The sequence below is a fragment of the Cynocephalus volans genome, chromosome 3 (assembly GCF_027409185.1).
Source record: "Cynocephalus volans isolate mCynVol1 chromosome 3, mCynVol1.pri, whole genome shotgun sequence".
Taxonomy (NCBI): Eukaryota; Metazoa; Chordata; class Mammalia; order Dermoptera; family Cynocephalidae; genus Cynocephalus; species Cynocephalus volans.
In genome coordinates, this window is record NC_084462.1 from 4,774,652 (window position 1) to 4,800,722 (window position 26,071).

At 36.2% G+C, this 26,071-nt stretch overlaps 1 protein-coding gene across 1 annotated transcript in view; it reads right to left on the reverse strand.

The window, feature by feature from the left end:
- Positions 1-8,028: 8,028 nt before the first annotated feature.
- Positions 8,029-26,071, reverse strand: part of LOC134371870 (zinc finger protein 432-like) — a 44,283-nt gene continuing 26,240 nt past the window's right edge. Inside the window, 2 exon segments of the mRNA XM_063088779.1 lie at positions 8,029-8,660; positions 8,662-9,556. Of these exon segments, the coding sequence (XP_062944849.1) occupies positions 8,462-8,660; positions 8,662-9,556 (1,094 nt within the window). The 3' untranslated portion in view covers positions 8,029-8,461.

A 26,071-nucleotide genomic window follows, 5' to 3' on the forward strand; every position in this document is an offset into this window, starting at 1 on the left:
AGAAAATAAATTTTTGTTATTTAAGTTACCCAGCTTGTTGTATTTTGTTATGGCTGTACTAGCAAACTAACACACATGTTATATTTTTACTGATTCTTTAGCTGATAGAAATCACCTGGTGTTTGGTTTCCCACACATTTTATTTGATAAAATTTATTTATGTTAATCACATCATTCTTGGTATTAAGATAACACAATTTAGAGCAACTTGAATGTACCTCAAAATATGAATAGTTTAATACATTCTGGAACATCCAATTGAAGAGTATTAACCATAAAAATGTGTATAGTTGAATAATCAGTATTAATAAGGTGACTGTTCCTTTCTTCATATAACAGGTTTATTATGATTCACATACCATAAAATTCACCCATTTACATTGTACAATTCAGTGGTTCTTAGTATATAGAGAATGTGCAACCATTACCACAAAAAATTTTAGAACATTTCCATCATCCCAAAAAGAACACCCCTTCCCCAGCTATAAACAATCGCTAATCTACTTTCTCTATATATTTACTTATTCTGGACATTTTATATAAGTGTCACCAAGCAATATGTAGTCTTTGGTGACTGGTTTTCATTTAGCATAACATTTTCAAATTTCATTCATGTTGTAGCACAGTATAGGACTTAATTCCTTTTTTATTGCCATGTCATGCTCAATTTCATGAATACACTCTTGATCCACTCATCAGTTGATGAACATTTAGGTTGTTTTCACTTTTTTGTGTTTTGTTTCCACTTTTTGACTACTGTGAAATACTGTTACATTCTTGGACAAGTTTTTGTATGAACATAGGTTCTCATTTATCTTGAGTATTCACCTAGGAGTGGAATTCTGGGCCATATGGTAATTCTATGTTTAATGCAGGAGAAATGACCAGATTATTTTCCAAGTTCCCACACCATTTTACATTTCTACCTGCAGTATGCAAGAGTTCCAGTTTCTCCACATTCTCAGCACATTACCGCTTTTTAATCGTAACCATCCTAGTGAATGTGATGTGCTATCTCATTGTAGTCTTGATTTGCATTTCCCTAATGACTAATGATGTTGAGCATCTTTTCATGTGCTTAGTGACCATTTTTATATCTTCTTTGGAGAGATGCTTATTTAGATCATTTGTTCATATTTTGTGTTGTCTTTCTATTATTGATTTCTTTATATATCCTGGGTACAAACTGCTTACCAGATATATTATTTTCATTTTTCTTTTTTTACAATTCTTTTTTACAATTCTATGAGTTGTCTATTTTCTCGATGGTATCCATTGAAACACAAAGTGTTTAATTATGATGATGTCTAATCTATGTATTTTTGTTTTTTCATTTGTGCTTTGGGTATTATATCTAAGTAGGTTTTGCCAAACCCAATATCACAGGACTTCTATATTTTCTTCTAGGAGTTCTACAGTTTTAGCTCTTACATTTAGGTCTATGACCCCACTTTTAGATACTTTTTATGTGTGGTATAAAGAAGGGGTCCAATTTCATACTATTCATGTGACTATCCAGTTCTCCTAGCACCAATTTTTGAAAAGAATATTCTTTCCCCATTAAATTACCTTGACATCATATTCAAGAATCATTAAATAAGTGAAGGGTTTATTTTTGTACTCCCAATTCTATTCCTTTGTCCTACTTACTTAACCTTATGCCAGTATAACACTCTATTGATTACTGTAGCTTTGTAGTAAGTTTTGAATTTGCAAAGTATAAATCATCCAACTTTGCTCTTCTTTCTGAAGATTGCTTTGGCTCCCTGGGGTATCTTGAATTCCCATATAAGAATTTTACCACCTTGACAATTTCTGCAGAAAAAGCTATGTGGGATTTTAATCATAGTTATGCTGACTCTATAGGTCAATTTGGAAAGTCTGGCCACCTTAACAACACTGAGTCTTTCAATCTATTAACATGGGATTTCTTTCCATTTGTCTTTCCAATGTTTTGTAGCTTTCAGAGTAAAAATTTTTCACTTCTTTTTTTAAATTTCTTTCCAAGTATTTTATTCTTTTAATGCTACTGTAAATGTTGTAAATGCAATTGTTTTAAGTTTTTTCTCCAAATCATAGCTTGTATATAAAAATATCATAGATTTTTACATATGGATCTTGTACTCTCCAACTGTGCTGAACTTGTCTATTAGACTTAAGATGCCTATAGTCTTGAGAGGATAAAGAAAAGAGAGATGTTGAAGAGTAACTTGATAAATTTGGGGGTTTGTTTTCCAGCATGGAAAAAGAGTATCAGAAGTTTTCAAATTTCCCATTTTTACATCTCATTAAAATTTGTACCAAAATCATGTATTATTTAATATTGTAAAAAGATGTTACCTTTATAAATGTTCCAGAAGACTATTCAATAATGTGGAAAGATGTTCACAGTAACGAAAAAAAAAATTAATAATACACTTAGCAATATGCATTTAGTGTTCATCTATGTCTTTTGGTGGGTTGATGGCTCATTTTCAAATTGCTAAATAATATTCATTGTATGGATGTACCAAAGTTTATCTCTTCACCGACTGAGTAAAATTTGGTTGCTTCCATTTTTGGCAATCATGAAGAAAGCTGCTATAATTATTCATGTGTAGGTTTCTGATGGTCTATTTCTTCAAATCAGTTGGGTAAATACTTAGGGTCATGAATGCTGGATCATACGGTAGGACTATAATTAGCTTTGTAAGATACAGCCAAGTTATCTTCCAAGTATCTATACTATTTTGTATTCCTACAAGCAATTGATGGAAAATTAAAAATATTTTCATGTAACCCACAAGGAAAACATGGAAGGGATCACTGAAGAATTAAAAGAAGACAACAAAGATAAAGAATAATAAAATGTAAGGCTTAATTCCTAATACAGCTATAATCACATTAAATGTAAATGTCCTAAATATATCAGTTAAAAGATATTAGCCAAATGGATTTAAAAATATGATCCAACAATATCCTCTCTATAACAAACTCACTCCACATAAAATAATATAAACAAGTTCAAATTAAAAGGATGAAATAAAATAAACCATGCAGAAAAAATAATAATAAAAAATAAAATAAAATAGACCATGCAAACACTACAAGTGGAAATAGCTATATTACTATCAGAAAAAGGAGACTTTAGAGCAAAGGGAATAACCAATAACAAGTAAGCCATCACATATGATACAAAGGTCAATTATCCAGGAAAACATAAGAACCTTAGATGTGTGTACATCAAAAAACCCCCCCAGTATTTCAAAATAGATGAAGGAGAAAGTGAGGGAACTGAAAGAAGTAGACTAATCCACAATTACAGCTGAGGACTTCAACATCTCTATCGGAGTAAACGGAAAAGCAGCAAAGATATTGAACTAAGCAGTACCATTAACCAATAAAAAATATATGACATTTATAGAACACTGCACGCAACAACAGTAGAACACACATTATTTTCAGGTATACATGAACTATTCACCAAGATAGATCATATTCTGGGCCATAAAACAAATATCCACAGCTTTAAAAGAATTGACATGGTTGAGGCTAGCCAGTTCAGTTGATTGGAGTGTGGTGTTGTTAACACCAAAGTCTAGGGTTCCGATCCCCTTACCAGCCAGCCACTAAAAAAAAAAAGAAAATATGCGTCTAAGCAAAACCAATTAAGACAAGAAATCAATAACAGAAAAATAACAGGAAAATTTCCAATCACTTAGAAATTGAACATCATGTCTAATACATGAATCAAAAATATCTCAAGGAAAGTTTAAAAATACATGCACGAATGAAAATGAAAAAACAACATATCAAAATTTATGAGATAAAGTGAAAACAATGCTTACAAGGAAATTAATAGGACTGAATGCTTATACTAGAAAAGAAAGACCTCAACAATAATTGAAGCTTCATTTCATGAAACTAGAATAAGAACTAAATAAGTCCAAAGGGGGTATAATAAAGTAATAAAGATGAGTGTAACAATAAATGTAAACAATCAAACCAAAATCTCTTTGTTTAAAAGGTCCAATAAAATTGAGAAACTTCTAGCAAAACTAAGAATAAAAGGAGAGAAGGCACAAAGTATCAGTAAGAGATATGAAAGAGGGGATACAGACTCCACAAACATTGAAAGGATGAGAGAACACTATGTAAAACATCAATTCAACAACGTAAATAAAATATATCAATTTCTTGAAAACCATGAACAAATCACACCCAAAAAGAGATAAGTTGAATAGTCCTGTAACTATTAAAAAACTTAAATTCATATTTTAAAACCTTCTGGAAAATAAATCTGAAAGCTCAGATGGGCTCACGGGTAAATTCTACTCGGTACTGAAGAAAGAATACCAATTCTGTACAGTATATTTGATATATTTGTATTTGATATCTGTTAAGTCTGAAAAGAAGCAAAGCTACATTATTATATGAAGTGATGCAAAAAAAAAACTGACAAAATTTCAAATCCATTCATAATTTTTAAAAGTTCCCAAATTAGCTCTAGAAGGGACATTTCTCAACACTATAAATAGCATTTACCAAAAACTCAACACTTGACATTGTGCTTAATGTTGAAAGACTGAATTGTTCCCCTTAAAAACCAACAAGGAACACGGCAAGCATGTCCAATCTCACCACTCCTGTTTATGATAATACTGGAAGTCCTAGCCAGTGCAGTAAATCAAGAAAGAGAAATAATACATATTGAAAACAAACAAATTAGACTGTCCCTACTCATAGATATCATAGGTCATCTATGTATAAATTTTCAACAATCTGAAAAATATTTTTAAACTTCTGGAAATAATATGTCAATTTGGCAAGATTGATCCAAGGCCAATAAATCATTGGAAACCATGTAATTTTCACTAATTTCCCCCACCCTCAGAAAACTCACTTAAACCTAAAATTAACAAAAAACATGTAGGCTATAAACCACAAAATGTTGATGAAAGAAATTAAAGTGAACTAAATGGAAAGAAACCCCATTTTTATAGATTGAAAGGTTTAAAATAGTAAAGATGCCAAATATCTCAAACTTGATTTATAGATTTAATGTAATGTTAATAAAAATATTAACATATTTTATAGAGACAAATTTATTCTAAAATTAATATGGAAGCCAAAAAATTAGAATAGCTAAGACAATTTTGAGAAAGAACATTGAGGAATCAGATTACCCAATTTTAAAACTTACTACAGAAACACAGTAATCAAAACAGTGTAGTAGCAATGGATTAGAAACACACAAGTATGGGCAACTGATTTTGACAAAGGTGTACATACAATTCAATGGGGAAAAAAACAGGTTTAACAAGAAATGGTGTTGGAACAATTGCAAATCCACAGAAAAAGAAAATGAACCTTAACTGAAAGCTCCCACCATAAAAAAAAAAAAAAAAAAAACAATCTATAAAGAAAAAAGAAATGAATAAATTGAGCTTCATGAAATTTTAAAATGTTGTTTCTGAAAAAGACCTTACTAAGAGAGTGAAGGAGGTTACAGAAGGCGAGAAAATGTTTGTATATCCCATATCCAGCAAGAGCATGCATCCATAATATATAAGAAACATTAAAAAACAACACAGAAAGAAAACAACCCAAATAGAGAATGGGTAAAATTTGAACCATCACTTCAACAAAGATGATATACAAATAACAAATAAGTAATCAAAAAGTGTTCAACATCATTAGCCATTAGGAAAATGCAAGTTAAACTCAAGACCATAGACTACTACATACTTAATAGAAGAGCTAATGTAAAGTATAGTGACAATACCAAGTGCTAATGAGGACGAAGAGTAACCAATTCTCTCGTGTTGCTAGTAGAATGGCTAAAATAAAATAGACTGAAAATAGCAAGTGCTGGAGAGGATGTAGAACAACCGGATCTCAGACTCTGCTAGTAAGAATGTAAAATAATGCGGCCACTCCAGAGAAAAATTTGGTAGTTTCTTGTAAAGCTAAACTCAACTTACCACATATCTCAGCAATTGTACAACTGAATATTTATCCTAGAGAAATAAAACTATGTTTCATACAAAACACTATATGTAGATTTCACTGGATCTTTATTTATAACAGTTAAAATCAGGGAAACAAAGTAAATCTATTTCAAGGATGAATGAACAAAATGGTATATCAAGTGTGTATAATATTCACTAACAAAAATAAAACTGTTGATCAATTCAGATAAACCTTAAGAACAATTTGCTGAGTGACAAAAATGCCAAAAGCTTACATACTCCCTATTAATAAAAATTCACAAATTTATATAAATACAACTTATTTATAAAAAACTTATTTATAAAAATAATTCCATTCTTATAAAATTCATGAAATGACAAAATTATACTGATGGAAAAAAGATTAAGTGAATGGCAGAGTGGTTTTGATAGACAGTGTAAGGATAAAAAGGCAGCATAAGGGAGTTTTTTTAGATTAGTTTTATGTCCTGGTTGTGGTAGTGGTTACACAAATCTATACATGTAATATGACTTCTTAGAATTACCAACTAAAAAACTCATGTAAAACTAGTAAGATCCAAATAAGGAGTTCAGTTAATAGTATTCTACCGATGTCATTTTCCTGGTTTTAATAACAAAATATGGTTATATAAGATGTCTTTAGTGGGAGAAGTTGGGTGAAGAATACTAGGGAAGTCTCTAGATTATTTTTGCAATATCTTGTGATTTTAACATTATTTAATCTGAAGGTGATTTTCTACATTGTTTGGTCATATACGTAAGCTTAGTTAAGTCCAGCTATGTTCTTATATTTATAAATTTAAGATATTCAGTTTTCTTTTAAACAACTTCAGTATGCTAAGTTTACAATTAAGTTTAGAGTCAAAGAAAAGTAACAGCAAATCATATAATATGAGGTGATCATAAACACTCCTGCATTGTTCTGTGGTATTCTCTGACATCTATCAATTCTCTAATTCTCCCACATCAAGTGGGTATCCTACAATTCAATTCTGACATAACTACTCCAGGTTAGTGCAGACTCCACAACTTGAGGGGCTCAGTCCAACACGACTGACCCCATAACAGATGCTAGTCAAAAGTCTTGAGTACTTCTGTATTTCTGATTAGCTATAAATTGAGGGTTCCCATGGCCCCCCTCCTCAGGTTGAATAATTAGCTAAAACAGCTCACAAAATTCAGGAAAACAGTTTACTTACATTTACTGGTATATTACAAATGATGCAAAGTTACAGCCAGATGAAGAGGTACATAGAGTGAAGTCTAGAAGAGTCCCAAGCTCAGGAGCCTCTGTTCCATGGAGTTGGAAGTGCATCACCCTCCTGGCAAATGGATATGTTTGCCAATTTGGAAGTTCCTGTACCTCACTGTTCAGTTCAATCTCCGGACTCCCTCCCTTTCCAGGAGGTGGGGGAAATGGGACTGAAAGTTTCCACTGTCTAATTATTTGATCTCACTCTGAGCAACCCCACTCTGAGGCTATCTAGGGGCCGCCCCAACTTAAGTAACATAAACTCAGGTGTGATTTAGATGGGCTTGCTATGTGTAACAAAAAACACTCCTACCACTCGTGAAATTCCAAGGGGTTTAGGGGCTCTGCGCCAGGAACCAGGGACAAGGACCAAATATATTTCTTTTTATACCACAATTGTACATAACAATAAAAATAATCTGGGCTGTCCAGTTAGTTCACTTGGTTAGAGTGTGGTGCTGATAACACCAAGGTCAAGGGTTCTGATCCCTGCACCAGCCAGCTGCTAAAGGAAAAAAAAAAAAAATCACTGATGAGAAGAGTAGATTACTTTTTAAAACTGTGGAATAACTGACAAGGCTACTAGAAATGACATTCAAGGTAGCCTGCTGGAAAATGCACATCAGGTATCTCATCTGATGTATAATGAGGTTAGACTTATAACAAAAAGCATTTAAACACTCATAATTTTCACTGAACTTCATTCCTTCATGAGCTCTCTGATATTTTGCTAAAGGTGCTTCACATTTAGCATATTCAGAACACTTTTATTTTCTTTTTAAATTTTATTTATTTTTCACATTATATATTTATTGGACAGAACACTTTTGTTTTCTATTTCATTTCCTGACAAATGATGAAGAATTTACCACAAAAAATCCTGCCATATATACAGTCATTTTAACACTATTCTCCAATGTAAACTGACACTCACTCAGTAAAGACTTTGCCATGGTCATTACATTTCTACCAGTAATGAGCTCGGTGATGATCTATGATGAACCCTGGGCAGTCTACCTTCCCACAGAAGGCTTTTCTGTCTCTGCATTCACAGAATTTGTCTCACTATACATTTTTCAGATATATGAACTAGAAGTTTTTACTCAAGGCATCACCACATTAGATGAATTAGGGTTTATCCGACATGTTTTCACTGACAGCAAATGTGAGGTAAAGGATTGATAAAGGCACTATCATATTTACTGTACTCACCATGTTTATCTCCTGGGTAAACTCTTTAACTCCTGAGGGCACATATCTGACAATAGGCAGTACCATGATTACATCCAATCTCCCTAGAAACACAGATATTTAATGAAGTGTGAGTTGCCACAGAAGGCATTTCCACAGTCATTGCATCAATAGGCATGAGTTCATTTGTAAGTAATAAGCTGTGACTCTCTGTTAAAGCAATTTTCAACTTGACTAAATCTACCCATTTCCCTTGTGTGCATTTTCTTATGTTTAACAAGGTTTGACAAGTGGGAGAAGGCTTTCTCACAATTGCTACATCCATATGGTCTCTCTCCTGTATGCGTTCTTTGATGTACATTGAGTACTGACTTTGTGGTGAAGGCTTTTCCACATTCATTGCACTCATAAGGTTTCTCTCCTGTGTGAATTCTCTGATGGGTAATGAGACCATATTTGTGCGAATAGGATTTTCCACACTCGGTACATACAAAGGGAGTCTTTCCTGTATGACATCTCTCATGTTGTATGAGGCATATCTTCTGGCTGAATGCTTTACCACATTCATTGCATTCATACGGCTTCTCTCCAGTATGAGTTCGCTGATGTATAATGAGAGTGCGCTTTGTAGTGAAGGCTTTTCCACACTCATTGCATATGTAAGATTTCTCTCCCGTGTGAGTTCGCTGATGTATGATGAGAGTGCGCTTCACCGTGAAGCCTTTTCCACATTCATTGCATATATAAGATTTTTCCCCAGTGTGAGATCGCTGATGTACAATGAGATTGCTCTTCACAGTGAAGCCTTTCCCACATTCACTACATGTATAGGGTTTCTCTCCAGTATGAGTTCGCTCATGTACAACAAGATAACGCTTCATAGTGAAGCCTTTTCCACACTCAATGCATATATATGGTTTCTCCCCCGTATGAGTTCGCTGATGTACAATGAGATTGCTCTTTACGGTGAAACCCTTTCCACATACATTGCATACATAAGGTTTCTCTCCACTATGAGTTCGCTGATGAGCAATTAGATAACGCTTCATTGTAAAGCCTTTTCCACACTCATTGCATATATAGGATTTCTCTCCTGTATGGGTTAGCTGATGTACAACAAGACTGCTCTTCACAGTAGAGCCTTTCCTATATTCATTGGGTATATAGGCTTTGTCTCTTGTATGAATTCTGTGATGCTTAGTGAACATGACACTTCTGGGTGATTTCTCACATTGACCACTTCCAGGTTTCTCTCCTGTATGAATCATCTCATGGCAAATGAGCTGAGACTTCCTGAAGAAGGTTTTCTCACAATCAGTGCATGCATGGGCTTTCTCAATTCTGTGAGTCATCTGATGCTTCAGGACTTGGAATTTAGTACCCATGCATTTTGTACTTCCACAGAATTTAAGTTCATGTGTACTATGTAGAAGGGTTTTCTCACCTCTATTAAACTCAATGGGGTTATTTACTTCATGTCTTCTCTTCTGGTTGACTAAACTTAAACTTGATTTCAAAGTTTTTCTGTATAAATCCAACATATCATGATTTTGGATTACAGAAAAATGTGTTTTGCTCAGATGAACAATATTTCTAAGTGTATTCTTTTCATTGCATTGTTGCATGTTCTTCAGAAATTTTTGGCTCTGAGAGTGCCCTTGCAGATGTCTGTCAGCTTTCCTGATATCTAGGAAAGAAGAGAATAACAAATTCTTCCATAAGAATGTTATGTAATAAAAGTGCTTCAAAGATGATTTGGTGGCACTGGCTCTTTACTGTCAACTGTATGATCCCAGTATAAAAGAAAATTAGGGTTAGCCAGTTAGCTCACTTGGTTAGCATGGTGCTGGTAACACCAAGGTCACGGGTTTGGATCCCTGTACAGGCCAGCTAGGAGAAAAAAACAAAAAAAGGATGCAAGAAAATTATAAACATGTAAAACAAAATAAATAAGGACCAGATATAAGAAGAAACAAACAGTAAATTTAAAGCTAAACACCCTTAAAAAAAAAATGAGTTCCTATATGGGGAGATCAATATGTGGAAGGCCTGTTTAGGAATCCTTAGTTGCTTCACAGCTATGACACTGTCCCTTAATGACTAGAATTTGACTTCCTTAGCCCTTCCCCTTGCTGGTTCTCACTCACACACCTGGACAGGTTCTATTCTGGGTTTTATCTTCTATTATCCATGGTTCTTCTCCTTGTTCCAGCTTGGAGAATATTTCTGGTTTGCTAGCTTGATACCCTGTTCATGAGAGAAGACAGACTACTTAGAAATGTACATGATATTAGGGTACATTATGTCAAGATGGAAAAATATTACATTTGAGAAACATAATGATTTCTCATACGCAACATGAAAGTTCTCTTTCAGAATAGGGTAGATTATACCACTTTGTTTGGGGCCAGAGAGACTGAAAATCTAACATTTCAGAAGAACACAATGACTATAAAGCTTTCATTAGGTGAGGGGAAAAAAAATGACAGTGAGAGAAAAAAGGACGGGTGAGGAAAAAAGGGGTGAGGACACTCTCTAGGTGACACATGGGGACCTATCCTTACCCAGTGATAACAGATGGTTATAGTTCTCCAACATCACGTCCCAGTACAGGTCCTTCTGAAGAGGGCCCAGGAGCTTCCACTCCTCCCAGGTGAACTCCACAGCCACATCTTCCAGTGTTAGTGATTCCTGTAACAACAAAGTCCTGTTTAATATGATGTGAATTCTTATTATTAATTTAGAAGAAATATGAGGGAAGTTATATATTTAGAAGTATGAGAGAAGTTTTTCTAATTTTCACCATGTAGCCTGTATCTATGTTCCTTTCTCAAATACATTTTGGTGGGAGCAAAATCCTATGTTTCATCTGTACATTTTAGCAGTGATTTTTAAATGCTAAACATATTCAAAGGACATCAGGACAAATAAAACATTCCTATATTACCAGAGACTTCATAGCCAACATAAGAATCAATCATGAACAGATTCCACATCCTAAATTTACAAGACAGTACTTTTAAATAAATGTAAGAGAATAAAAGAAACTATACAAGATATATCTAAAACACAAAAAACCATTAAAGTTGATTAGAAAGATTTGGGTTAACAAGACAAACAAAAAAATAACTTCTAATAGAAAATCATATATACAGTCGTCACTCAGTAACTACTGGGGATTGGTTCCAGGATTCCCCCCATCTCCTCCCAAATATCAAAATCCAAGACTGCTCAAGTCCCTTATATAAAATTGCACAGTATTTGCATATAAACTATGCACCCCCAACCCCTGACCTCTGGGGAAGGGAGAGGTACTGGAGAGTGAATCAAATCACCAATAGCCAATGATTTAATCAATCATGCTAAGTACTAAAACTGCCATAAAAACCCAGATGGAGTAGAGGGGTTGGAGAGCTTATGAGTTCCTGGATATGCAGAGGTACTGGGAGTGTGGTACCCCCAGAGAGGGCATGGAAGTTCTGTGCCCCTCCCCCATACCTTGCTCCATACATCTCTTCCATCTGGCTGCTCCCGAGTTGCATCTTTTTACAATAAACGAGTAATCTAAGTAAACTGTATTCCTGAGTTCTGTCAGTTGTCCTAGCAGATAAATGTTGGCAAACCAAGTGGGGTCCATTTGCCCATTAAGACACAGAAAGTCAGTCACCAAAGGAGATATCTTTGTAGTAAAGAAAGTTTAATCACAAGGCAGCCATTATGAGAAGACGGGAGATTTGCACCTCAGATCCATCTTGCCCTCAATGAGAAGGATAGTACATTCATGGAGGGGCGGGGGGGCCAGGGAGTGGTCAGGGTCAATGCGAGGCACAGGGGATCTTGATTTGTTAAAAGGTTTGGAGGAGTCCTTCAGTGATCTGCACCTGCGCAAGCTGTCTGCATATTCAGAAGATGACTACCTTAACAGGATCTAATGTTGTTGGTCCTGCAATGTTAATGTGCTTAGAGCAGGCACCCTAAGAGGAAGGGTGGGTCGAGGGGTGATTCTCCTACATTTTCTCCCACAATCCTCTGGTGACTTAGGTTGGGTGCTTGTGAGAGGACTTGGGGGGAAGGGGGTGTGGGACTCTCAGTGGCTGTCTGTATATTCAGAAGATGACTGCCTTTACAGGATCTGGAGGTGGAGCCCTCAACCCTCTGATGTCAAAGGTCAGATATTCCAGCACACTCAGTAGAGATGTCTATAGGCTTACCCAGCCTAGCCGGGTTTTTGTTGGGCCAAGCTAAGCCCAATGATCCTGAAAAAAACCTTAGGCACACAGCCCATTACTTCTATGCCAGAGGGGCATTATCCTAAAAGGCAAATAGGAAGAAAGAGAGAGAGGTTAGCTATGGAAATATACTGAAAGAACAAGCAATTACTTTTTTTTTCCTGCTGGCTGGTACAGGGATCCATTGAACCCTGGACCATGGCATTATCAGCACCATGCTCTAACCAACAGAGCTATCAAGACAGCCCTAGAATAAGCAACATAAACAGGGAATAAATTTTAACTTAAAAGCCACAGTTACACAAACATGAGGAGGGGGCCATAGGAACCTCTGATTTGTAGCCAAGTTGGACAGAAGTTGTGGGTGAACAGGAGACCCAGCACTTTAAATTGGCTACTGAAGTAGAAGGCAGTCTTATGGGAATGGAGCCTTAACCTGTGGGGTATACATTAACTCAGACAGTTAGTGTCTGATCTGAGAAAACTGTACAATACCCAGCTGGTGTCCTATGAAGAATGGAATTGATGTGTAGGGAAAAATCCACACATCTGGTATAGGAAGCATTATGTGACTGTAGAGAGAAAAAGCTTACTTTTCTTATACACTGGCACTCTTCTAAACTCTTTTTTTTTTTTTTTGTAATTTCATTTTGTCAATATACAATGTAGTTGATTATTGTGGCCCATTACCGAAACCTCCCTCCAGCCTCCCTCTCCCCCCTCCCACCCCAAAATGTCCTTTCTGTATGCTTGTCGTGTCAACTTCACGGAATTGTAATTATTATGTCCTCTTCTCCCCCCCGGTTTTTGTGTGTGTGTGTGTGTGTGTGTGTGTGTGTGTGTGTGTGTGTGTGTGTGTGTGTGTGTGTGTGTGTGTGAATTTATTTACTTATTTTTATCTCCCACCAGTAAGTGAGAACATGTGGTATTCTCTTTCTGTGCCTGACTTGTTTCACTTAATATAGTTCTCTCAAGGTCCATCCATGTTGTTGCAAATGGCAGTATTTCATTCTTTTTTATAGCTGAGTAGTATTCCATTGTGTAGATATACCACATTTTCCATATCCACTCATCTGATGATGGACATTTGGGCTGGTTCCAACTCTTAGCTATTATAAAGAGTGCTGTGATGAACATTGGGGAACAAGTATACCTTCGACTTCATGATTTCCAGTCCTCTGGGTATATTCCCAGCAGTGGGATAGCTGGGTCATATGGTAGATCTATCTGCAATTGTTTGAGGAACCTCCATACCATTTTCCATAGAGGCTGCACCATTTTGCAGTCCCACCAACAATGTATGAGAGTTCCTTTTTCTCCACAAACTCTCCAGCATTTATCGTTCAGAGTCTTTTGGATTTTAGCCATCCTAACTGGAGTGAGATGGTATCTCAGTGTAGTTTTGATTTGCGTTTCCCAGATGCTGAGTGATGTTGAGCATTTTTTCATATGTCTGTTGGCCATTTGTATATCTTCCTTAGAGAAATGCCTACTTAGCTCTTTTGCACATTTTTGAACTGGGTTGCTTGTTTTTTTCTTGTAAAGTTGTTTGAGTTCCTTGTATATTCTGGATATTAATCCTTTGCCGGATGTATATTTTGCAAATATTTTCTCCCAATCTGCTGGTTGTCTTTTAACTCTGTTAATTGTTTCTTTTCCTGTGCAGAAGCTTTTTAGTTTGATATAATAACATTTGTTTATTTTTCCTTCCGTTGCCCGTGCTTTTGGGGTCATATTCATGAAGTCTGTGTCCAGTTCTATTTCCTGAAGTGTTTCTCCTATGTTTTCTTTAAGAAGTTTTAATGTTTCAGGGTGTACATTTAATTCTTTAATCTATTTTGAGTTGACTTTAGTGTATGGTGAAAGGTATGGGTCTAGTTTCATTCTCCTGCATATTGATATCCAGTTCTCCCAGCACCATTTGCTAAAGAGGCAGTCTCTTCCCCAGTGTATAGGCTTGGTGCCTTTGTCAAAGATCAGATGGCTGTAGGTGTGTGGGTTGATTTCTGGATTCTCTATTCTATTCCATTGATCAGTGTGTCTGTTTTTAATGCCAGTACCATACTGTTCTGGTTATTATAGCTTTGTAGTATAGTTTAAAGTCAGGTAGTGTTATGCCTCCAGCTTTATTTTTCTGGCTCAGTGTTGCTTTGGCTATGCGTGGTCTTTTGTTGTTCCATATAAATGTCTGGATAGTTCTTTCCATTTCTGAGAAAAATGTCTTTGGAATTTTGATGGGGATTGCATTGAATTTGTATATCACTTTGGGGAGTATGGACATTTTCACTATGTTGATTCTTCTAATCCAAGAGCATGGGATATCTTTCCATCTTCTTGTGTCCTCCCTAATTTCTCTCAGCAGTGGTTTGTAGTTTTCATTATAGAGATTTTTCACATCCTTGGTTAACTCTATTCCTAAGTATTTTATTTTTGGGGTGGCTATTGTAAATGGGCAGGCTTTCTTGATTTCTCGTTCTGCATGTTCACTATTGGAGAATAGAAATGCTACTGATTTTTGTGTGTTGATTTTGTATCCTGCTACTGTGCTGAAATCATTTATTAACTCCAAGAGTTTTATTGCAGAGGCTTTAGGCTATTCGATATATAGGATCATGTCGTCTGCAAATAGGGACAGTTTGACTTCATCTTTTCCAATCTGGATGCCCTTTATTTCCTTCTCTTCTCTGACTGCTCTCGCTAGTACTTCCAACACTATGTTGAATAGGAGTGGTGAGAGTGGGCATCCTTGTCTAGTTCCTGTTCTTAAAGGAAAAGCTTTCAGCTTTTCCCCATTCAGGATGATATTGGCAGTGGATTTATCATATATGGCTTTAATTATGTTGAGATACTTTCCCTCTATACCTAACTTATAGAGGGTCTTTGTCATGAATGAATGTTGAATTTTATCAAATGCTTTTTCAGTATCTATAGAGATGGTCATATGGTCCTTGTGTTTGATTTTATTAATATGGCGTATCACACTTATTGATTTGCGTATGTTGAACCAACCTTGCATCCCTGGGATGAATCCCACTTGATCGTGGTGAAGAATTTTACATATGTGTTTCTGTATTCTGTTAGCTAGTATTTTAGTGAGGATTTTTGCATCTATATTCATCAAGGATATCGGCCTGTAGTTTTCTTTTTTGGTTATATCTTTACCTGGTTTTGGTATCAGGATGATGTTTGCTTCATAGCATGAGTTTGGGAGATTTGCATCTGTTTCAATCTTTTGGAATAGTTTGTAAAGAATTGGTGTCAATTCCTCTTTAAAGTTTGGTAAAATCCTGCTGTGAATCCATCTGGTCCTGGGCTTTTCTTTGTTGGGAGCCTTCTGATAACAGCTTCAATCTCCTTTATTGTTATTGGTCTGTTCAGATTTTCTACGTCTTCATGGCTCAGTTTTGGGAGCTTGTGTGTGTCCAGAAATTTATCCAGTTCCTCCAGATTTTCAAATTTGTTGGCATATAGTTGTTTATAGTATTCTCGAATGATTCCTTGTATTTCAGATGAATCAGTTGTAATATCACCTTTTTCATTTCTAATTTTTGTTATTTGAATCTTCTCTCTTCTTTTTTTTTTTGTTAGCCATGCTAAAGGTTCGTCAATTTTATTTATCTTTTCAAAAAACCAACTTTTTGATTCATTTATCTTTTGTATTGTGTTTTGGGTTTCAATTTCATTCAGTTCTGCTCTGATCTTCATGATTTCTTTCTGTCTGCTAACTTTAGGTTTGGATTGTTCTTGTTTTTCTACTTCTTTAAGATAAAGTGTTAGGTTGTTCACTTGACATCTTTCCATTCTTCTGGGGAGAGCATTTAATGCAATAAATTTCCCCCTTAGTACTGCTTTTGCAGTATCCCACAGGTTTTGGTATGATGTATCATTATTTTCATTAGTTTCAATAAACTTTTTGATTTTGCTTGATTTCTTCTTGGACCCATATGTCATTAAGTAGAATGCTGTTTAATTTCCATGTGCTTGTATACTTTCCAGAATTTCGTTTGTTATTGATTTCTAAGTTTAATCCATTGTGGTCTGAGAAAATACATGGGATAATTCCAATTTTTTTGAATTTGTTGAGACTTGATTTGTGACCTAATATGTGATCTATCCTGGAGAATGATCCATGTGCTGATGAGAAGAGTGAATATTCTAAGGATGTTGGATGGAATGTTCTGTAGATATCTGCCAAGTCCAATTGGTCTAGAGTATTGTTGAGATCTTGTGTTTCTCTGCTGATTCTTTGCCTACATGATCTGTCCAATATTGACAGTGGGGTGTTCAGGTCCCCTGCTCTTATGGTATTAGTGTCTATTTCCTTCTTTAGGTCTAATAGAGTTTGTTTTATAAATCTGGCTGCTCCGACATCGGGTGTGTATATATTTAGGATTGTTATGTCTTCTTGATAGGTCAATCCTTTTATCATTACGTAGTGTCCCTCATTCTCTCTTTTTATGGTTTTTAGTTTAAAGTCTATTTTATCAGATATAAGAATAGCTACTGCAGCTCGTTTTTCTTTTCTGTTTGCATGGTAAATCTTTTTCCATCCTTTCACTCTTAGTCTATGTGAGTCTTTATGGGTGAGGTGGGTCTCTGGAAGGCAGCATATATTTGGGTCCTCCTTTTTAATCCAGTCAGCCAGTCTGTGTCTTTTGATTGGGGAATTTAAGCCTTTTACATTAAGAGTTGTTATTGAAAAGTGTTTATTTCTTCCTAGCATTTTATTGATCATTGTTTGGTTGTCTTAGATGTCTTTTGTTCCTTGCTTTCTGATTTATTGTTTGTTTTCTGTATTTATTGTTTTCTTGGGTTGTAGATAGCCTTTTTGTTTGTTTGATTTCTCTTCATGAATGCCATTTTTATTATACTAGTAGACTTTGATTTTTCTTGGGTTTTATTGCAGTGATAGTTATTTTTCAGGAACCAAACCCAGTATTCCCTTGAGAATTTCTTGTAAGGGCGGTTGTGTGGTGGTGAACTCCCGCAGTTTTTGTTTGTCTGAGAAATATACTATTTCCCTTCATTTCAGAAAGGTAGCCTTGCAGGGCAGAGTATTCTTGGCTGGCAATCTGTGTCTTTTAGTATTTTGAATATATCATCTGATTCCTTTCTGGCTTTTAGGGTTTGTGATGAAAGGTCTGATGTTAGTCTGATTGAGGCTCCCTTATAGGTGATTTGATGCTTCTCTCTTGCAGCTTTTAAGATTCTGTCTTTGAGTTTTGACAATTTGAGTATAACATGTCTTGGAGAAGACCTTTTTGGGTTGAATATGTTTGGAGATCATTGAGCTTCCTGGATCTGAAGATCTGTGATTTGTCCTATACCTGGGAAGTTTTCTGCCACTATTCTGTTGAATATGTTTTCAATGTGATCTCCTTTTTCCTCCCCTTCTGGAATATCCACGACTCAGATATTTGAGCGCTTAAGGTTGTCTGATATCACTCTCAGATTTTCTTCAATGCCTTTGATTCTTTTTTCTTTTCTTTTCTTTCTTCTTTTTTTTTGTGTGCCTGTGTTCTTTCAAACAGCCCATCTTCAAGTTCAGAGTTTCTCTCTTCAACTTCTGCAAGCCTGCTGGTTAAACTCTCTGTTGTGTTTTTTATTTCGCTGAATAACTTCTTCAGTTCAGCAAGTTCTGCTATATTTTTTTTCAGGGCATTGATTTCCTTGTACATTTCTTCTTTCAGGTTCTGTATACTTTTCCTCCTTTCATCATGATGTCTAGCTGAGTTTTCTTGTATCTCAGTGTCCTTAGAATTATCACTCAAAATTCCTTGTCAGTCATTTCAAGGGCTTCTTGTTCTATAGGATCTAGAGCTTGAGAATTATTATCCTTTGGTGGTGTACTTTCTTGATTTTTCATATTTCTGGTGTCTTTTCTTTGACGTTTATTCATTGTGGCAGGGGGTTTCACAGTCCACAGGTTTGACACTATTGACTGACTAAGATGTTGCTGGGGTTGCCAATTTGGTATGGCTACCTCAGTGACTGCTCAGTTGGCAACTACTGCCTTGTGTGTGTGGTTGCCTCATTTCTTCGGCCTCCCCGGGGAGCCACCTCTCTGGTCAGCTTGGACTCGGCCAGGTTGCTGGGTTACGGGGCAGTACCGCAGGGTGTGTGGTCTCTGCTAAGCTTCCACCTCCCGTGCTGGACTTCTCCCTGTTCCGTGCGTTCTGGGCCAGTCTGCTGGGATGCGCGGAGGCACCACAGAGCATGTGGTCTCTGCGGAGCTTCCCCTTCCCCTGCTGGATGTCTTCCTGCTCTGTCCATGCTAGGCCGGGCTTGGGATGGATCCGGGATGGCGGCGGTAAAGCTTCCCTGCTGCTGGATCATGTGGCAGCGGCCCCCCACAGGGTGTGTGGACTCTATGGAGCTTCTGTCTCCCCTGCTGGACGTTTCTGTGCTCTGTATGCATTGGGCTGGGCTGCTGGATCGTGCAGCAGTGGTGTGGTCCCCGTGGAGTTCCCACCTCCCCTGCTGGACGTCTCCCTGCTCTGTGAGCACTAGGCCAGGCTGGGAATGCAGCCAAGTGCCTGCGGTGAAGCCTACCTGGTGGATCATGCAGTGGCGGCCCCACAGGGTGTGTGGTTTCTGTGGAGCCTCACTCTCCGCTGCCGGAGGTCTCCCCACTCTGTGCGCATTGGGCTGGGCTGGGAATGGAGCCGGGTGGCAGCGGTGAAGCCTATCTGCTGGATCTTGCGACTGCGGCCCCACAGGGCATGTGGTCTCCGTGGAGTTTCTGCCTGCCCCGCTAGACGTCTCCCAGTTCCGTATGCACTTGATGTTATGTTTTCATAGTTTAAATCCGTTGATTTGTGGGAGAGAGTGATGCTATTCCGCCATCATGACCGGAAGTCCGAAATGGGTCTATTTTCTTATGCCTAGCAGTGTTCTAAGAATGGGGCATTGTGCTGCAAAACTCTTGTCTCTTTATCCACAACGTCCTTCTCCCTTTTCTTCAGGATGATCAACGACATCACATGGGAGTTTAATTCTTGAGAATTACACTACTCACTCTGGCTCGAAGGGGCAAAGAGGACGACACTGCCTGCCTGTTCTACTAAGTGAGCTTCTTTCTGAACAATCTCTTTTAAATTCTTTGTATAGATTAATTCATTATTTCATACCCTACCCTCAAGAGGTAGGTGCCATATCATTATAGATGAGAAAACTCAGGCACATAATGGCTAAATGAAGTACGCAAGGTCACACAGCTGGCAACTAGATCCAGAGTCAACACTTCTAATCAAATGTTACATTAATCATGAACTGGAACAGCCATTTGGACAGCAGCTTCAAGTACAGATTAAAATGAAACATGACTACACTGCATACCCCATAACTGATTTCTCTGTAACCACCCTAAAGAAATTTTTTTTTTTTTTTTTTTTTTGCCGCTGGCCGGTATGGGGATCCAAAGCCTTGATCTTGGTGTAATCAGCACCATACTCTAACCAAGTGAGCTAACTGGCCAGCCCTCTCAAGAAATATTGATACAAATTGATATAATTCCACAAAAAGAGATTAACAGGTATGTTCACTATCATATCGTTTCTAATAACAAACACTCATCAATATGTGAATTGTTAAACTATCTCAGACATCATTTGAAGTTCATTGCCTCAAGTAAAAAAGAAGAAAGTTGGCCTGCAGGCACTAACATGTGAAGAAAGCCAATATACTGAAAATAGTCTGGAAGATGTACATTAAAATAACAACCACAATTCATTCTGGAGAGGTGATTCATAGATGAGCGTAATGGTCAAGGACTCTTGAGCTTTATCAATGAAGTGTACTCTATTTCACTTTGAATCTAAAATTTCTTAAAGTCAGAGTGAATCCCCACCTCTACAGCCAAAAAGAGCATACATTTGATTATTTTATATATTGTTTCAAAGATTAAATAATTCATTTCTAGCAAACTTCAATGATTTTTTTTAATATTACTATGAACTCATGAAATTTTATACAGCCACATAAGTAATGTTCTTCAGTTGATGCAGTCATTTTTCTTTTAGACAATCAATTGGTACCAGGCCAGTGGTACTTAGGCCAATGGGGTGTCCCTTATAGTTGTCTATGTTATTTGCAGTATCATTCCACTCATATAAGATGTTATATAGATGTATGCATTTAAGTATGTAAATATGTAGATATATACACATGCACTTGTAAATACACACACACAATGAAAGGCAATAGATACTACCAGCTGTTTGTTAATACAAACATTATTTCTATGGGATTAGAAAGGAATCTTTTACCATGAGTCTTCTGTGTACTTAAAAAAAAAAAGGAAGAGGTGGGTAAGAACTGGATTTCAACACAGGGACAGGCACTAAACTTTCTGAGATACAGTGAAACTTATAAAACCAACCCCGTAGATGCCAACAAACCAAGACTTTCCTAGAGAAAGTTGGTTTCAAATAACTACTACCAAATCTTCTTAAACTCCAGTTCAACTACGTGTTCATGGAGGACCATTTAAAACTCATGCAATCTTTCCATTTTTCCACTTAGGTTTATTCCTGAATAAAATCAGACTGCCACAAAGCTGGGTCCCTGACTAACCAGACTGTGGTCCCTTGAAGAACTGTGTCCACGGAGCTCTGACTGATATATTCCCAGAAGAGACTCTGAGGCCCTCTGTAACAAACAGCTATAGAAAATCTGTTTTTACATTTATCAGAAAACTGTGATTAAGGATACTGTCCACTGATCACCTCTAGGAAATCCATCAAAGAAATGTCCTAAGACCTGGGTGACATAAACTATGTCACTGAAAACATGTCTGCTTTCTCCTAACAGTCAATTCTCAAAGCTTTTTGTGTTCCTCTGGTTGTAATGGCTGTCGGAGATATCAGACCTAAGATGACAGCTAATGTAACCCGTAGGATCCAACACAATAAAAAATCATGTTCCAATATTAGTCATTTAGAATGACCATTATAAACAATATATTATTCCTGATCCCTGGTTTCAAAGGTAGAGACTGTTATATATTTCTCTCCAGAAGCCAATTATCCCAATTTATAATTCTTTTACTTAAACTGCTCTTTTCCAGGCCATCACAAATCTGTCAAAAAACAAAGGAAAAATATAACAAACCAAAAATTACCTGGGCCTCAATCATTTTCTTTTGTGCTCAGGAAGTAGTGGATAATATGGATCCTATAAATTTGTCCCTTCTGCATCTGCCATGAAGTTCTTAAGGTCAGAAATCTTGGTATCCAGTTAAAGTTGTCCCAAGAAATGATGATATCCAAGGTCAGCAATTTCCTCCTTCTTCCTTCATTCCTTCACTTGATTCCTTCATTCCTTCACTCTTGCTTCTGGGAAGCCAGGACCTGTGGGTTGAAAAACAAATTGACTTTAAGCATACATTTACTGTGGGTCCAGATGTCACCACTGCACTGTAGTGACCTTAAATAAAGAACCCCAATATTTCTAACTGTTCACACCCTGGAGCAATAAAACAAGTTTCTGGATGGGTCACCAGCAACTTTACTGGAGCCACCTGCAAAAATTCGGCCAGGGTTCTCATTCTTGCCACCTCTACTCAAAGCTGCACGGACTGATCCAGAAATAAGGCCTCAATGTGTTCCACCAGTGTTTCTGTCGGTATGTGAAGGATATAGGCTTCACTAAGTTGGACAAAGTGATCTTCTCCGAATGGATTATCCAAGGCATCTGTCCAACAAAAGAAACTATGCTAGCTATGTATATAAAATAAAGTTTTAAAAAATTAAATGAAACAAGTTTCTCAATGTGTGAAAGGTATGGTTTCTTTTGTGAAGTAGAAGTGGTATGACTATTAAAGAGGAGGTGGGAAAGCAAAACCAGCACAGCACAATGCCTCAGAGACAGGTGAATTTTCAGGCAGATCAATTTTAGTAAAGAGAACATATGGAAGGTTCCACTGATTTGGACACTGTCTTTAAATAGTATGTGTGCCCATGTATTGCTTTGAAAGTCTCTGCATGCTCAGTGGGTCCACACACCTCAATTTGAAGCCCAAAGTACTAATAAGCAAATCATAAGAATTGTCTTATTTTATATTACACACTAAAGGATTAACTTTACCTAAGAGAGATTTGGTCTTTGCCCTCAGTTCCTGTGCAGTAACCTCTAAGCCCTGAGAATGTCCGGCCTGATGAGAGTATTTGCTTACCTGGGTAGCTTGGGCCATGCCAAATTGTTTATGTTAATAATATGGTTTATGGTGAGGGTTATTGAGCCATGTGGTATTAACTAGATTTCTGGAGGAACTGGAGACTAAGATCAGCCATATAAGTAGTCAGTCGTGTCTATGTTAATTGAGCCCCAATAAAAACTCTGGACATCAAGGATTAGGTGAGTTTCCCTGTTGGCAATAATGATTAACAGGTGTATATATGAAGAAGATATGATAATTACAAATCTATACACATCTAACAAGATAACTCCAAAACGTATGAAACAAAAACTGACAGAATTGGAGAGGAATAGACAATTCAACAATCATAGTTGAAGATTTCAATACTCCACTGTCAATAATAATTAAAACAAATAGAAAATCAGTGAGGACACAGAAAACTTCAAAAACATAATCAACTTGACTTAACTGGCATTTATTTAATACTATCTTCAACAGCAGCAAAATGTACATTTTTTTCCAAAGGTACATGAAACAATCTCCAAAGAAGACCATATGCTAGGATATAAAATAAGTGTCAAGTAATTCAAAATATATTTTCCAACCACAGCAGAATTGAATTAAAAATCAACTTTAAGGCTGGCTGATCAGCTCAGTTGATTAGAAACACAGTGTTGTAATACCAAAGTCACGGATTCAGATCCCCATACCTGCCAGCTGTCAAAAAAAAAAGTAATCAATTTTAGAATGAAATTTAGGAAATACCCAAACATTTGGAAATTAAACAGTACATTTCTGAATAACCATAGGTTAAAAAGAAAATCACATGGGAAATTGGATAATATCTTGAACTGAATGAAAACAAAATCAACATCAAAATTAACTAAATGTCCCTAAAGTAGTACTTTAAAAAAACTTACAGCTTTAAATCAGAAAAGAAACTAACCTATATCAGAAAAGAAAAAAAAATCTCAGATCAATACTGTAACTTTCCAACTTGATAAACTAGAAAAAGAAGAGCAACTTACACCCAAAGCAGGCAGATTGAAGAAAATAATAAAGATCAAAGTGGAAATAAATGAAATAGATTTTTAAAAATTTAAAGAAAATCTGTGAATCAAAAGGTGATTATTTGAAAATGTCAACAAAATTGACACCCATAAGACTGACCAAGAAAAAGCGAAGACACAAATTACCTAAATCAGGAATGGATGTGTTATCATCACTGATGACCCTACAGAAATTAAACAGTTTAATGAGGAAATGTCATGAATAACTTTATGCCATACAGGTACAGATACAAATATCGATCTTTCTGTATGTATGTATGTGTGAGTGTATGTAATTTATTTCTTCCTAAGTATTTGTTCAACTAAAATATAGACAGATATCTATATCTTAGATGAAATGAACAAATTTCTAGGAGACAAATTAGCAAAACTGACAGAAGAGTTAAATGAAAATCTGAATAAATATATGACAAGTAAAGAAACTATTTACTAATTAAAAATCATCCCACAAAGAAAAGCCCACACCCTTGGGGCCGGCCCGTGGCTCACTCGGGAGAGTGTGGTGCTGATAACACCAAGGCCCCGGGTTCGGATCCCATATAGGGATGGCCGGTTGGCTCACTGGGTGAGCATGGTGCTGACACCACCAAGTCAAGGGTTAAGATCCCCTTACCGGTCATCTTTTAAAAAAAAAAAAAAGAAAAAAAAGAAAAGCCCACACCCAGATGGCTTTACCTAAGAAGCCAGTATTGCCCAGATATAACCCAGATACCAAAGCCAGACAAAGGAATCACAGAAAAAGAAAACTATAGACCAACAACCTTCATGAACATAGGTGAAAAACAGTTAACAACATATTAGCAAAACAAATCCAGCATAACATGCAAGGAATTATAGACAATGACTAAGAGGGATTTACCTCAGGAATGTTAGATTGGTTTATCATGTGAAAATCCATTAATGTAATAGTATAAATTAATATAATAAGGATAAAATCCATGTGTTCTTCTCAATAAATACAGAAAAAGTACTGGACAAATTCTAAGACCCATTCATGATTAAAATTTTCAGAAAATGAGGAACACAAGGGAACTTACTCAAACTGATAAAAGACATACATGAAAACAATTACAATTCCTTGAAGCTGATAGGACAAGCAAACAGAAAGGACATTGCTGGGAGGGAGGGGGGAGAGGGAGGAGGGAGGGAGGTTTTGGTAATTGACCACAATAATCAACCACATTGTATATTGACAAAATAAAATAAAATTTGAAAGAAAAAAAAAAAAGACATACATGAAAAACCAAAACTAAGATCAAACACAAAATCCTGAATATTTTTCCCATAGAATTGAGGACAAGGCTGCTTTCACCCCTCCAATACATTACTATACTAGAATTTCTAGCCAGATCAATAAGGTAATAAACAAATAAATAAAAATTACAGGCATCCAGACTGGAAAAGCAGAGTAAAACTGTCCTTATTCATAGACAACACGATCTCATGTGTAAAAATCCTAAGAAATGCCCACAAAAAAAACCTATTAGAACTAATTAACAAGTTGAGCAAGTTAGCAAGGTATACGATACCAATATAACAAAGTAAGATCTCTATACTAGAAATGATAAATCTAAAAAGGAAATTATAAAGCAATTACATGCACAATGGCAACAAAAAGAAAAAAATACTTAAGAATAAATTTAACAAAAGTAATGAGAAGCTTGTACACTGAAAACTATAAAACACTTCTAAGACAAATATAAAGATATATAAATAAATAAGGAGACATTCGAAGCTCATGAATTTGAAGATTCAATATGGTTATGATGGCAATGCTCTCTAAATTGGTATAGATTCAGTATAATCCAAATCAAAATTATACCAGAAATTTAGTGAATATCAAGAAGCTGATTCTAAAACTTATATTGAAAGGCAAAGAACCTAGGATGGTCAAAATAATTGTAAAATAAAATTATAAAGTTGGAGTACTTATACTAACTTATTTTAAAATGTACTATAAAGCCACAGTAATCAAGATAGGTGTTGTAGTGACATAACAGATGCATAAATCAGTGAAACAGAATTGAGAGTGAAGAAATAAATACATTTATGGTCAACCGATTTCAACAAGTGTGTATAACAATTCAGTGATGGAAAAAATAGTCTTCAACAAGTAGTACTGGGACAATTAGATATCCATTTCTAGAAAAATGAACCTAGATCCTTATCTCACATCATATATAACACACTTAATATAGATGATAGATGTAAACATAACA